At 36.0% G+C, this 16,483-nt stretch overlaps 1 protein-coding gene across 1 annotated transcript in view; it reads right to left on the reverse strand.

Moving 5' to 3' along the window:
• The window catches only part of Agmo (alkylglycerol monooxygenase), a 261,705-nt gene that overhangs the window by 118,187 nt on the left and 127,035 nt on the right, over positions 1–16,483 (reverse strand). Inside the window, exons 9-12 of the mRNA XM_038337485.1 lie at positions 14,685–14,819; positions 13,566–13,682; positions 5,204–5,286; positions 4,607–4,712 (exon numbers count right to left, since the gene is read on the reverse strand). Of these exons, the coding sequence (XP_038193413.1) occupies positions 4,607–4,712; positions 5,204–5,286; positions 13,566–13,682; positions 14,685–14,819 (441 nt within the window). The remainder of the gene's footprint in view (positions 1–4,606; positions 4,713–5,203; positions 5,287–13,565; positions 13,683–14,684; positions 14,820–16,483) is intronic.

Here is a 16,483-nt window from a genome sequence, read left to right on the forward strand (position 1 = left end):
TGAAGTTTCAAGCACTGCAATTGGCTTACAACTAGTTAAGTTATTAGGCAAAGAAGCCCCACAGGAGTCCCCAAACTGTCCACACTATTGCCAAGACTATAAATTGCTTTGTACAAACTGATAACAAGGCTTCATTTCTGACCACCTACACAACATCTCATTGAACATGAAAATATCAAGCTGGTGACTACATAGAGCTTTCATCATGACTTAGTGTCTTTGGTACAGAACTGCACTCTGCATGCTCTCAAGGAGAAACAAATACCAGGCCAGACTTCTTGAAAAATGGGGTAGAATTGCCTTAGTTTGTATCTTTACGTGTCCCCTGACACCTTTCTTGCTATGTACATTCTAATAAATTATTTTCCGCTTAATTGTCTGTGTTGATATTTTGAAATTGTTTTACTTTGTACCCCAGGTTGGTTTGAAACTTGCAACCATATTTCCAGAATATCCTTTAGTTCTGGGTTTCCAGGTTTATGCCAACATACTCCACACCCTATAAATTTATTATTACACAAATGCAGTGTTGGGAAAAATATCTGAGACAAAAGAAAACTTAGTATGGAGTCAAAAGGGTGACTCAGATAGGAGGAGCTGCTCTTTCAGAGTACCTGGATTTGATTGCCACCACCCACTTGGAGTGACTCACAATCACAGGTAGGTCCAGTTCCAAGCAATTCAAAGCCCTCTTCTGGAATCCATGGGTACCTGTAGTGCTTCACATATAAATAGGTAGGAACACACACAAACACATGGAAATATATTTTTAAAAAATGTAAAAGAGAGGAAGGATTTATTTTGATTAACACTTTGAGGGTAATATCTATCCTGCCAGGAAAAACTTGGTGGTATGGGTATGAGACTTTGGACATGTTGCATCCACAGTCAGGAAGAAAAGAGAAATAAATGCTGATACCTGGCTCACCTTCTCCATTTGATTGACTCCAGGTAACCAGTTTAAGAAGTGATGTTGGCCACACTCAAAGGACATCTTTCTACTCCAGTAGGCCCAGTTTAGAAACTCCCTCATAGATGTCCCAGATTCTGTAGGATATTCCTTCTGTACCCTGTAAATATGTATTTCTCTCATTGGTTAATGATAAAGCCGAATCGACCAATAACCCAGCAGAATAGGGCTAGGTTAGCCAAACAGAGACATAGAGAGAAAGAATGAGTGGAGTCAGGGAGATATGAGCCAGTGGCCAGAGGCATAAAGTGCTATAGAACTAGAAAAAATGTAGAGTAATGAAAATGTATATCAACAGAAATGGATTAATTTAAGTTGTAAGAGCTAGTTAGTAATAATCTGGAGCTATAGGCTGAGCATTCTGTTATTAATATAAGCTTCTGTATGCTTATTTGATACCAGGAGGTAAAAACAAAAGAAAAGTTCAGCCTCTGAATACAACTAGATATGTGTTTCCATGGTGATTCTAAATCCTATCCAGTTGACAAAAATAACCATAACGAAAATAATAAAAGGATATCCTGAGTTGGTGTGGCAATGAAATAGGAGCTTTTGAGTAGTGTAATGAGAGTTATAAACATATACCTCTGTTAAAGCCTGTTTAAAGGGTGGGTACCTTTAAAGTCTAATGTCAACCTGAGTCTCAGCCAAAGGACACAGACCTGGGAGTTTTTGTTCCACTGTACGTTTTTCCTCCTGTCCATAATATTAGGCTCAGGCTTGGCTTGTGGATCTTGAGGTAAGATACCAATGAATTATTTGCTGGGTTCTGTATATTTATTTAATAACTAAACTATCAACAACAATAATAACAATAAACATTTACTGAGAATTTGCTGTTAATTATTATGAGAAACATCATAGGTACAATTTTCTCATGTCATCTGCAAAATTTAGTAGATAATAACTATTCCTTCTTCCTTTTATAGGTAAGAAGGCTGATGGCAAATATATAAATATATAAATAACCAAGTAATTATCCAATAAATCACACTAAAGCAGTTCTCAAGGTGAGAATCAAATTCAAGCAATGGTGTATCAGAGCTCAAATTTTAGCTAGGCATTTCAACGTCTTAACTGAAGAATTAAACATAACACATCATCACTGTAGTTTGTCAGAAACAATGCTCTGCTTCCTGCCGTGCCATCTGAAACTTCAAATACAATATGTTTTCATAGTCATATGTAGAAACGATGTTGACATAAAGAACAGTTTGCTTCCAGAGAAATTAAGAATAGCTCCCACAATATACATGACAGTGGGTTCTTTAAAAAGAATTTTAGCATTTCCTGCTGGAAATTGACTATATCACTCATTTAGAATGTGAACATTCTATCTCATTGGATTTTAGGGCTTTTCTGCCATGTATGTCTGAATTTCAATGAAAAGTTAATTTATGCTTCAAGATTATATTATGTATAAAACACTTTACACACTAAGTAAATATGCAAGCTCTAGAGTCACTTACATGTGATGTGGATGACTGAGGTGGTAAAGCCGATGAAGTTCTCAGTGAATATATGTGTGTCGGTGACATCAAAACTGCCGTGATCCCCCAAGGCCTCAGACTCTTGGGATGATAAGGCCTCCCCAGGTTAGTAGCAGAGGACAGGCACAGCATTATCAGATTTTACAGACAGCTGACCTTTTGCTAAAACCAATGTTTGCAGGAACTGTCTATCACAACTGCCTTGTCTGGGATAATGGTGACCTTATAAAGCCTTCCCATCAATGTTAGCTAGCCTATTCTCTCCTCATTCATTGGTATACAATAAACCCATCTCCTCTGTTAGCAATGGATAATAAATGTGCCAAGTTTCTGGGCTGCTAGTTTATCTCCATCAGAGTGTGCGAAGCACCTCACACCAGCCTTTCTATGTGTTTGTCCTTTCTTTAGTCCCTTGTATCCCATTCAGGCCAAGTTCAAAGTTGTGCAAATCATGGTATAAAATTTTGATACCAAAATTTTATGCTTCACGTTTGAATTATATATATATTAAGATAAAAGTACATTTGAGAGCTCAAAAACTGTAAAGGTACTAAAGAAAATCAATTTAATAAAGAATTGTTCTTTTTGCCTTCTAACCACATAATTAGCTTGGATTTTCCATAGTAAACTATATGTTATTCTCTCCCTTGTTTATGAAAACTAAAGTATATGAAATGCACTTAATAAAATACATTAATTCACTTCTTTGAAATATTCTACTGTCTGTGTTTTTAGAGTGACACCCATCATGGCATTACATACTACATGGAGATAATTTATAATTTTGAGAGCAGTCCTAATGGGTTCCCTATTGTTATATTTTAGATACTGGTTTATTTTATGAGTTTGACATAGTTCTTAAACAGTCACCTGTGAGTGGCATTCAGTGATTCGCAGTTATTGTGCCATTACACATCTTGATACCATGAGTTCCATTACGTGTACATCAATCCATGCATGCATGCCTATCATACCTACAGCATAAATTCAACATATATGAGATACTTAGTCAGAAGTAGACATGTCTTTACAATATCAAACTGCTTTCAAAGAAATGTATCAAGTTTACAATCACTACAAAGTGTGTCTCTGTATTAGCTTATGTGGTAATTAATTTTTGTTTTCAGCTTTGGAGAAAAGAGACACGATTAAAGAAATGCCACCATATTTGTGAGGCAGTCTCCTAACTGGCATGGGAGGGCGTAACTCCATGCGAGCTCTGGCATCCCTACACAGATGGGCCTGCGTGGTATAGGAGGGGTAGTAGCTGAGTAAACCCTGGGAAGCAAGGCAGGGGGAAGCACTGATGCAGAGCTTCTGCTTCCTGCTTTGCTCCTGCCTCGAGCCCCTTTCTGACTTCCACAGTGGTGTGCAGTTATCTGGAGACAGAAGATGAGTCAGCTCTTTTCTCCACAATCTGTTTTTGGTCAATGTTTTATCACAACAGAAAACAAACAAATACACTTTGTCCTTTGATAACGAGGATGTTAGCATGTACGACGACTCCACTTAAATAAGCTGCCATGTTGCATATTCCCTTAATATTGGTATATTGTTCAGGAAGAAAATTTCGAAATTTTAAAAAGTTCTAATGAACACAAGTAAAACTGTTCAGAGATTTTCCAAGTAAGGAAAAAAATAGGCATTCCAAAATTTCTGAGAAATCTTTTTAAGAACAGTCTTAATCATCAAATATCATATCAAAACACATCTTTAATTTTAACAGTCTCTTTGCCTTAAACTTTTCATTTTCATATAATTATTTATGCTATAGGTGATGTTCTAGCATCTCAAACACTTTTCATTTTCAAAGCTTTCCTTAGAAGAATGAGGTGGGATTGTCCTTCTTGTAAAGTTGTACGTACCACTAAGTTCTTGAGGAGCTACAGCACACCCTGGTTTTCTTCAAATTGCTTCACAATGCATTTCTCCCCAATCTCTGATTTCATGTTATCAACCAAAATTTTGGGATAACAACTCGATGGCTCATCAACATTAACTAACTGAAAGTTTTACAAATCATAATTCAAGATATATTACACAGAACAAAAAACTTAGCTACAAATACTGGTCACAGATTCAACAGAGAGTAAACATCACTGAATGAGTGGATAAACAGTTCAGCTACCTACACCAAATGTCTTACCTCAAATACAAATGATAAGGATGGAAAGAGAGGCTTTAGGTGACCAAATCTGAACAGGGTTAGGAACATCAGGCAACGAAGAGTTTCCAGAAGAGCTGCCTTGGGTCTGAAATAGCATGGCATTAATATCCATTAGTCATGCATACAGTGACCTTGTGCTTATGTCATAGTTAGCATAGCAATAGCATTTACTTTAGATTTTCAGGACAGGCAACATATTTTGATGTAATTGAGTGGTATGTCCCTGAAGTGCTTTGAACACAGCCTTAACGAAGCAGCAAGGTGTGTCTTTTAAGAAAAACCTGTTTTGTCAACGTATTGTTTAGTTAAAGCAGTGATGAGCTCTAGTGAAATAATAAGGTGTTCAACAACCAGAAATGGAAAGTGTGAGGCCTGTGAGGCTCTCCTCAGTAGTCCAGTGTCTTCTGATGGCTTAGGGAAAGCTGATGCAGCGCACTCATTGAAAACAATGGCATTCGGCACTAAGTTTTCATAAAACTAATCTATGATGCTCCATATTACATGGATATTTTTATTATTATGGAAAATTCCTCTTCTGAATAAAAGAAAATATTACAAAAGAAATTCATGTCTTGCCTTTGATCCAAAAGGAATCCAATGGATGTCAAGGTCAGGAGAATGAAGGAGACCCTCAGAAGCAGAGTGACTTGGGACAGTGCCTGTCAAACAAACAGAGTTCAGTGGATCCTGGGGAGGGTGGGGGAGAGAAATTAGGATCTTACATCAACATGGAAACACCGTGCACTTTCCTGCCTACCATTGTATTCTCTGCACAAAGGTGTGGATAAAGAAGTATAATTATGTGTGGATACAGAAAAATAATTGTTTTGTCTACTTACACCACCTTATCAGATACTTCAGAAGGAAACAGATAATTTCATCATGAGCTTCTGCTTAAACTGTTAATTTCCCTTGTCTTTTGTAAAACTTTGACGTTTGAAATTAGATGAAGCATCAAGCAAGGGTAAGTGATTCACATCTGAGAAATAAATATTACACCACAGTATTTATTTTCAACATGAACAACTCATTCTGGTTTGAAATCCAAATTTTCTTTATACAAGGAAATATACAAAAGAAAAGTGCTCATTGGAGCTGTGCTGGTTAGTGACTTTAATTTTATTTTTTATTCTTTTATAAAAGCTAGAGTCATCAAGAAGAGAAGGCCTCATCTGAGAAAATGCCTCCATAAGGTTGTGTAGTAGTCCAGTCTGTGGGATTTGTTCTTGATTAATAACTGATGTGAGAGAACCCAGCCCAGTGGATGTGCAACAACTCTTGGGCATGTGTTCCTGAGTTGTGTGAAATTGCAGGGCGAGCAAGACATGGGGCAGAAGCCAACAATGCTTCAGAGCCTCTATTTCAGTTCCTGTCTTGGTTTCCTTAAATCTACTGTGAGACCATGACACAGAGTATACATAAGCCAAATAAAACCTTGCCTCCACAACATTGCTTTGGGTCATAGTATTTGTCAAAGAAACAGAAAACAAACTAAGACAAATAGAGGTGAAAATGTAAGAGAAACTATACATATACACACACTTTCATGCTTCATGAAATCCACATATTCATATAAACATTTCAGAGGTTAATTTTGATTTATTATACTAAAACCCATATTTTCAAGTATATAACTCATAAATTTAGTTAATAGGTCAAATTTCTTTCTTTCCTTCCTTCCTTCCTTCCTTCCTTCCTTTCTTTCTTTCTTTCTCTCTCTCTCTTACCTTGAAGATAGATTTTTCTCTCATACAAGCCAACCACAGCCTCCTCCATCCCTCATACCTCTCCTCTCCCCCAGAACCCCTGCTCCATTCATTATTCGTCAGCCTTCATGTCTGCACTATTGGTGCTCTGCTCAGAAAGCTGTGCCCTGAGCCAGTGTGTTCAAGGTTGTTCTCCACTTTCTCTTCCATCAGGTTTGATGTCTGGTTTTACACTGAAGTATTTATTTGATCCATTAGATTTGAGTTTTGGATAGGGTGATGAATATGACTCTATTTACATGCAGACATATTGTTAAACCAGCACCATTTGCTGAAGATGTTGTCTTTTTTCTAATGTAGATTTCTGGCTTCTTTATGAAAACTTAGATATCTTAGCTATGAGTGTGTGGATTTAAGTCTGGGTCTATGAGAAGCCTGTAGCCAAAGTGGCTAAATACAAGTTCAACAACAACAAAATTAGTGGCTCTCCTATACAAGAATGACAAATGAATTGAGTGAGAAACCAGTAATAACAACCTTTTTGTAAATTGCCTTTTTTGTGTACAGGTATGTTTCTCATATTCCTAATCTCTCTGGGACTTTTATTATGAAGGTATACTTCTTTGTCAAAGACGTTTTTGGCATCTAATGAGAAGATCATGTGGTTTTCTTCTTTCGGTTTATTTATATTGTGGATTACATTGACTGATTTCCATATGTTAAATTATCTCTGCATCTCTGGAATAAAGCCTACATGATCATGGTGGGTAAGTTTTTTGTTTTCTTTGGGTTTGTAAGTATTTTATTGAATATTTTTACCTCTATATATATAAAGAAAATTGGTCTGTGATTACCTTTCTTTGTGTCTCTGAGTCTTTACATGGTTTGGTTTTAAGGGTATCTGTGGGTGATGTTCCTTCTGTTTCTATTTTGTTGAATAATTTAAGGAGTATTGCTGTTAATTCTTCCTTGAAATTATGGTAAAACTCTACGATAAAACTTTCTAGCTCTGGGCTTTTGTTGCTTTTGGAAGAGTTTTAATGATTGTTTTTATTTCCTTAAAGGTTGTAGGGTCATTTAAACTGTTTATCTGATTTTTAGTTCAGTTGGTAAAGAGTACCTATGGAAGAAACTAGCCAGTACTTTTAGATTTTTCATTTTGGTAGAGTATAGATTTTTAAAATATGTCCTTATGATGCTTTGGATTCTCTGAGTGTCTGTTGTTATGACCCTTTTAATTCTGTGCTTTATTAATTTGTATATTTTCTTTTTGCTTTTTAGTTAGTTTGGACTAGGGTTTTTGTATTTGTTGCTTTTCTCAAGGTACCAATTCTTTGTTTCATTGAATTTTTTATTGTTCTTTTTGTATTTTATTGATTTTAACCCTAAATTTGGTAATTTCTTTCTGTCTACTCTTCCTGGGTGAGTTTCCTTCTTTTTGTTCTGTACATTCCAGATCTGCTCTTAGGTTGCTAATATTAGTTCTCTCCATTTTTTAATGTACACGCTACATTTATTGCTATGAACTATTCTCTTAGCACTTCTTTAATTTTTTTCCCTAAGTTGGGAATGTTGTGTGTAGAAGGAGGCCGCTTGTTTGTTGCTGGCTGCTTAGCCCCGAAATAATCACACAGAAACTATAATATTTAAAACACTGCTTGGCCCATTAGCTCTAAGTTCTTATTGGCTAACTCTTACATATTAATTTAACCCATTTTTATTAATCTGGGTATCGCCAAGTGGCTGTGGCGTACCGGCTCCATGGCTTCTCTCTGACTTCTCCTCCATTCTCCCAGTATACTGTTTAGTTTTCCCCGCCTGGCTCTGTTCCCATATAGCTCTGCTATAGGCGCAAAGCAGTTCCTTTATTCATTAATGGAAATCACAGCATACAGAGGGGAATTCCACATCAGTTGTGCTTTCATTGCCATTGATATTTTCTTTAGAAATATTTATGCCCTTATGTTTGAACATTAAACATTAAGAACTGAAATGTCCTTTTGGAGGACTTTTCCTTTGAAGAATATGTAGTGACCTTTTTCATCTCTCTTTTTTTTAATTAATTAATTAATTTTTTTTTAAAAAAGAAAACTATCTTTTTTCATTCTATATACCAATCCCAGTTCCCACTCCCTCCCATCCTCCCATTCTCTCCACCTAACTTCCTACCCACCCTGCATCCATTCCTCAGAAAGGGTAAGGCACATTGCTTTGGGGAGGGTCCAAGGCCCTCCCTACTATATCTAGGCTATGCAAGGTATCTGTCAAAAGAGAATAGGTTCCAAAAGAGCCAGTAAAAGTACTTGTGTTTCAATGGGTGTAATTTACTTCCTTGGCTTGAACTTTTCCTCTCCAACCTTCTGTAGGGCTGGATTTATAGAAAGACATAGTATAAATTTAAATATATCATGTAATATCTTAATTTTTCCATTTATGGTGATTGAAAGTATTGCTGGGTATAATAATGTGGGCTGGCATAGTACTTCTGACTGTAAGAATCTCTGTTGGGAAGTCATGTGTAATTCTAATATGTCTATCTTTATATATTGCTTGGTCTTTTTCTTTTTCAGTTTGTCATATTCTTTCCTCACTCTGTATTTTTACTGTTTTGATTATTATGTTAAGGGGACTTTCTTTTCTATTCCAGTATACTGAGTCCTGTGTATGCTTTTTGTATCTTTACAGGCATCTCTTACCTTAGGTTAGGAAACTTTTCTTTGATTTTGTAAAAGATATTTTCTAGTCATTTGGATTGGGATTCTTCCCATTTGTTTTCATGGAGCCCCAGACTTCCTGAATGTTTTGTTGCAGGAACTTTGTAGATATAACATTTTCCTTTAAGGATGTATCCATTGTTGTAGTGGGAGCAGCAGGGCTGTGTCCTGCCACCCAGCTAGCTTTACACTTGAAATAATTACACGGAAACTGTATTCATTTAAACACTGCCTGGCCCATTAGTACTAGCCTCTTATTCGCTAATTCTCACATCTTGCTTAACCCATATTTAGTAATCTATATAGGACCACGAGGTGATCGCTTACCAGGAGAGATCTTAACCTGCATCTGTCTTGGAGAGGAGAAGCATGGTGACTGCCTGAAGCGTCTGCCTCACTGCCTTCTACCCAGCATTCTGTTCTGTTTACTCCACCTACCTAATTTTCTGTCCTATTAAAGGGCCGAAGCAGTTTCTTTATTAACCAATGAAATTAACACATAGACACTCCTCCATCACATTGTATCTTCAATGTCTGAGATTCTCTCTTCTATCTCTTATATTCCTCTGGTGAAGCTTGGCTCTATAGTCTTTGTTCACATTCTTAAATTTTTCCCTTCCAGATTCAGTTTGTTTTATTTATTACTTCTATTTCTATTTTCATGTCTGAACAGTTTTATTTGTTTCTTCATTTGTTGGGTTGTGTTTTCCTTGCTCTCTTTGAAAGATTTTCATTACTCCAATTGTTTGTTTATGTTTTCCTGGATTTATTTACAGGATTTATCCATTTTCTCTTTAAGGACTTTTTTTATCTTTATATAGTTAGTTTTAATTTCTTTTTATTTTACTTCAACTATTTTGGAATATTCAGGATCTGCTGCGGTAGGGATAACTGAACTATGATAGTGATATACTTACTCTCTTGCTATTTTTCTCTCATATACTAATACCAGCTGTAGTTTCCCCTCTCTCCATTCCATCCAGTCCTCCCCAAGCACCTCCCCCATTTCCCATATAAACGCCACCTCCTTTTCCCTTCAGGAAAGATCAGGCCTCTTAAGAATATCAGATTAACATGGAATAAAAAGTTATAATAAGACTAAGCACAAACTCTCACATCAAATCTGAAAGAGTCAACCCAGTTGGAAGTAAAGAGTCTCAAACGCATTCAAAAAACTCAGAGACAACCCCCACTCCCACTGTTGGAGTCCTAGAAGACCAAACTACACAACCATAACGTCCGTGTAGAGAACCTAGCACCAACTCTGACAGGCTCCATGATTGTCATTGTCATTTAAGTCTCTGTGAGCCCCTATGAACCCAGCCTAGTTGATTCCTATTTTGGCCTTTAGGCATCTGGGTTTCGGGTGATTATAGGTCTAGGTGTTAATTTTTGTGTTTGTCCTAGTTGTGTGGGAGTTGTGTTTCTGTTTTCTCTCTAGGTTTTCAGAGAATGTGTCAACACAGTGTTTTCCATTTAAATGCCCTGCTTAGTTGGTGTGTTCCTGGCAGAATTCTTGCTGGTGTTGGAGGCTGGGGGAAACTTAAGTCAGGGGGAGATGGTCTGAAGGATCCACAGGAAGTATGGATAGGGCAAGGGCAAGCTTACCAAGGTGATTTGTTGCTGTGCTAGGGGTGATTCTGAGAATTGGGTCTTGAGTAACAGAGAGAGAAACCTGGTTTAGGGCAGGTGTGACCTGTTGGAGCAGGGGTATTGACCCAGGTGGGACTTGGAGACAGCAATGAGGCAGGAAGGGGATGGCAGTATAGGATGGTGTGTAGGATCCACTGGAGGCTTGCCTAGCAGGAAGGAAGGCTACAGCTGGTGTTCTGTTGTAGCACTAGGGGAGACCCTGAAAACCGGGTCTCGGCTAGTGAAGAGAAAGGGGATGGTCCAAGGGAAGCCTATCTTACTCTTCTACATGACAAAATTTAGTAATAATGTTCATTGAGTATCTATTATTTCCAGTTTCCAAATTAGGTTTCTTAATTCACAAGTATTACTAAAGAAATTTAATGGCTAAACTTGACCCGATACTAGCTATGGGCTTAGTACAGGCAGGGGAATGACACCTGCAGAATGAAACATGGAATTTGTTGACAAGAAACTCTGAATATGTTCCACAGATTACAAAATGATGTCAATAAGATTATCTGTGAGAGTTTAGTTTATTGCCTTTGGCAACAACCTGCCTGAATTCTGCAGGTGAACTAAATCACAGTGCATTTTAACAGCTAAAAAAGGATACTGTTAAAACACAGGTGCAAACAATGCATTCATGACTAAATAGGATACACACACACACTTAACATATACTATGTGTACATATATCCTATTGCAAAAATATGTTTTTATGTGTGTGTATGTATGTATGTCACATAGATACTGATTTGCCTTATCAAGTCTATTTTCCTTGCTCTACAAATTTTTACCACCATTTTTCTTCCAAGTCTCCTGGTTTCCTCTTTCAAAACATGAGGCTCTTACAGTTGACCTGCCTGGGTTCCCATTCATAAAATACATTGAATAAATTTCCTGCCATGGTTCCACTGAGGTATACAAATGAATGTTTGACTCAGTTTTGTATAGTCACACAGGAAGTTTTCTGTAGGACAGTATTTAAAGCTAGAGTGGCTGGCAGCCATGTTGGCTCATGAAGTAGACTGAGCATGAAGAGAAGGGCTGAAGAAAGCAAGGCTCTTGATATATGAAGCACTGAGGGGGCAACCATTCCAAAGGTGTAATTGTGTGAGTCAGTAAGCTCCCCTGGACAGAATCCCTGTCATATAACCAGTGAATTCTGCTCACCACATTCCAGACTCTATTTAAAATGGAGATACACAGTCACAGTTCGATACCTAAATTATGTAGAATCTATAGACTTGTCTTAGTGAAATACTCCATCGACATAGACCATTGTTAGTACAAACTTTCATTTAGTCCTATGTGAACACTAGGTAGTTAAAATTCTCAAGAATGGTCAACAAGGAAAATATACATACAAGTAACTTTATATGTAGTCAACACACTTAGGAATATATGTCTATACATACATGCATATCTGTATTTATAGGCATACACACATACACATATCCTAACAATTAATGAAAAAAAAGAAGCCTTGAATTAGAAATATAGCAGAGAAGGTTTTATGGGAGATCTTGGAGGAAAGAAAGGCTAGCCAGAAATGTTGTAATTGTATTACAACCTCAAAAATCAACCAAAAGAAAAAATTCTAAGGAATCTTTCTTGCTTTATATCTCAACAAAGCTAAATGCAAGACTTCCAGTCTTCCTATGAATGATTTTTATTTATTAATGTTTTGTCTTATCTTGTTTAAAATTTTTTATGTTTTATTTTGGAGTCAGTTTCTTTACCCAGCTCTCTTATCCAACTAGGGCCAAAATCTCCAGCCTTATCTCAACACAACTGCAGGTGCCACATCCCCGAGTGAGCTACACCCACTTATGGTCCTCTCCCTCACATTTCCTCCACATACTCAGCATCTTAGATTGTCTGCATATTTTGGTATTTCTTTTGTGCATTCCAGGAGATATTTTTGTGCAATTCATTCACAAATTGTAGATGGTCTGTACATCTTAAAACCAGATATATGCAAACCTACCAACACTGCACGGAGTACAATCGTTGCTTTAAGACACAGCCATTATTTGTCCAGAGTAACTGTGACAACCCCAACATTGCCGACTCTGAGATTATTTCCTGAGATTCTCATTTTCTTTGTAAAACACAAATTCTGTGATATTTTTGTCTTGTGATTATATGTTGTATTTTATCTACTCTTTCATTAGTTACTTTATTACTTTTATCTACCTTTTGTGGACTCCTTCACTTTAATGAAGAATATATTACAAACAAATCAATTGAAAGAAAAGATAATTGGTTAAAATATGTATTTTATCATTTGTGCAGTTTGCAGTCCATTTTTATATGCTTTTTGTTACTTTTGTTGTCTCCAGAACACGGTCAGTATAGATAATGTTCATTACCTAAAGTATGCCCATTCTTAAACTATCCATACCTCTCAGTGTGCTTATGTTTAAGCTACCCCAGGTGGGGCATTATGTATATATTCGAAAGAAAAATATAAAAGCTGTAAACCCTGCAGTAGAAATTCTCTAAACCCGGATTATCAAGCAATTGTCTAAACACAATAGGTATCTTGAAACTGACAGAAAATATACTGTCTTAAATATGTTTAATTCTGATTTTTGAAATCTTTTATTTCTATTACAAAAATATATAACAAGTCACAAATTTACCATTTAGAATGGTTTCAAAACATTTGATTCATATTTCATATAGCAGCACTGGGATACAATTAATTTGTTTACATTTAATAGTCTTGAGGAAATTAATTTTCCTCTTTAAAATGTACGGTGTTCCCCCAAAATGAAAGCAATCACGAAGAAAAATAGAGCATAGTTGCTAAGGAAGAACATATTTTAATTAAGAACTTGATGAACTTTTTTCACATACTATGTTAAAAGTACCTACCTCTGTGTTTGCAAAGGTCTCTTCATAAAATGACAGCATCACTGCAAACTGCAGGACGGTGTACATCTTTAATTTCTGGGATGCTGCTGATGAGAAGGGGACTTCCTGTCCTGTAACCTAGGTAGACCAGAAGGACGCTTTCCTTTACTTTGTGTCATGGATTATCTCTCTTGCAAAAATTCACACTTTGGGAAAGAATGAGTCCCAGAAAAATGCTGTTTTCCATCTTTGCTCCAGAAGGTCTCAGACATTCATTTCCTTGACTAGAAAATGATGCAGAATATTTTGCATTCTAACTATGATTTAGTCTTCCTTAAATGGAAATGTCACGGGTTCTTAATATATATTCAGGATTGCAATAGCCAAGAGGAATACACTAGAACCTCTCGCATCTGAAAATATGTCCAGCAACATGCCAAGAAAGTGAAAGCAGGGCCAGGCGGTGGTGGTGCACGCCTTTAATCCCAGCACTCGGGAGGCAGAGGCAGGCGGATCTCTGTGAGTTTGAGACCAGCCTGATCTACAAGAGCTAGCTCCAGGACAGGCTCTAAAGCTGCAGAGAAACCCTGTCTCGAAAAAAAAAAAAAAAAAAAAAAACCGAAAGTGAAAGCAGGTGATTCTAGGCAGCATAGATAACTATGATTCAACATCAAGTAGTATTTTGTTAAAACATCTTTCTTAAACTACTTACATTTCTAGAAGTACCATGCTGTGCTTTTGTTTAGATAAAGCAGATGTAGGCACTGATATAATTTAAAAATACTGTCTTTGACTATTTTGTTGAAGACAGAAAAGTAAAACCCTCCTTTCTGGGCAATTTAATGAAGAAATAATCAAAGTATTTTTTACCTCTGTCAAGCTGACTAACGAGAACTAATTAAGGATGTAAAATATATGTGAGTAAGATATTTAAAAACAATAAAATATTATTCAGATAATATTGTTCTTTAAGATTCACATGAATTTTTTTTACCTAAAATGCCATCTTGCAAATAACAATCAACTCTTCCTATTGTTTCTGTACTTGTATTTGTGACCTTCATTTGATAAATAATCAAAGCACAGATCATGAACAATTGAATGGAAATCATATTTTCCTCTGTTGTGAACATTACTTACCTCTGGAATTTCTTCACTCAGGCCAAGTCTTGGTTTACCTGGACCCCATCCAGGTCCTTTAAATAGGACAGACACCTTATGAAAGAATCCAGGTGTGGCCCAGAATGTATTCCATATATAGAGTAAATGGTGAAACTAGGGGGGAAAATATATATATATATATATATATATATATATATATATATAAATATATATAGTTTACTCTAAATGATACAAGCATAATAGAGTTTTAAATATAGTTAATTGTTTATGTTACTATTTTGTTCAATGTAATTTATATATTTTAATATACATCATGAGAAGGTAGGTAACATATTGATATGTAATCACATTGTTTTCATTAATTCTATGCATTCTATATATCTTTGGTATTTAGTAAAAAATCTTTTTTTTTATAATTACCATGGTCCTCTTTATTAAAGGAGCTTACTATGAAACATTGCACTATGTTATACACACACCAATCTCATACATCTTGGATTTATTGCATGTCTTTATAAGTGTACATAATATTTTTGTTTGTTTGTTTTATCCAGTCTTAAACTCTTCCCTAAAAATCATCCAAATAGCCAGGATTCAGGTACACCAATACCCTGGCTTGCTGTGCATCTTGACTGCAACAAGAGAGCATATACAGTTATTGATCAATTTTAAAATGAAAAGTATATAATTAGTTACAAAATCTTCAAAGAAGAGTAAATAAGTTATGAGGTGCATCAAATAAAATAAGCTAGCTTGTGTGAAGGCAACATCCTTGTCTATTGATTCCTTTCTAACATCTTACTAGGTAGATATTGCATTTAACTAGAGGCATCGTAAGACTGCTTATCCAGATATTTTTAAAGCAATGACTTATTGTGTTACTAATATGATATTAACAAAAGATATGCACAAGCATTTCAGCTTGTAGTGCTCTAAGTATCAAGTAACTCATATTCAGTCACGGAAAAGAGGGGTTTTGTGACTGCAGGAGTCTTTAACAATAAGTGCTAAAGCAGGAATATGCATCCTTTAAATAACATTCATTTGACATTCACAGAAGTTAAAAAACATGCTCACATATAAGTGCTCAATAAATTTTAACTATAAGGAAATTTCACACAAGTATCCCTAATGCACCGTAGGACTAAACATATTCATAGGATTTGAGCATCAACTCCAGACTCTAAATGTGAGGGTTTTTTTCAAGTATAGAAATGCATTAATGGAAAGAAAAGCTTTTGCTCTCAGAATTTGTGATTGTGCTGGTATTTTAGCAGTCAGTCCCTGGATGAATTTAAATTGCTAAGTTTAGAAAAATGGATTTTATAATTACTTGAAATATTCCAGGAATCAGGCTGAGTTATTACAGGGCTTCATGGGGACATTTCTGAAGACGAGGTAAATGTTAGATGGAGGTTTAGCCTGGGGATTTTCTATACTAGTAATACAGAAAATTAGTGTGTTTAGAACTTCCCACATACATTAAAATGCTAAATCATTTGGTTATTTTGCAAATTACTTCAATTTTATTTCTGCAAGTCTAGATACTAAGCATGAGCAATATATCATAATAGTTTAATGACATTTCCCCAATTTACTTGGTTTCCAATCCCCAGGAACTTTGGGTCTTTCAAAAGAGAACAGAGTGGTCTACACCTAAAAAGGCAAGTGTATCCCTGTGTTTAGTGGGGAAAATTCTAAGCTTCTTTGTGGGTAATAAAACCTAGGTAAGCAATTTAGCTGTATTCAAAGGGAAATCACTGAAAATAATGAATTTGTATCTCTTAATTATTAAACTCTTAATTATCATAAGTCGC

Source organism: Arvicola amphibius, chromosome 7 (assembly GCF_903992535.2).
Source record: "Arvicola amphibius chromosome 7, mArvAmp1.2, whole genome shotgun sequence".
Classification (NCBI taxonomy): domain Eukaryota; kingdom Metazoa; phylum Chordata; class Mammalia; order Rodentia; family Cricetidae; genus Arvicola; species Arvicola amphibius.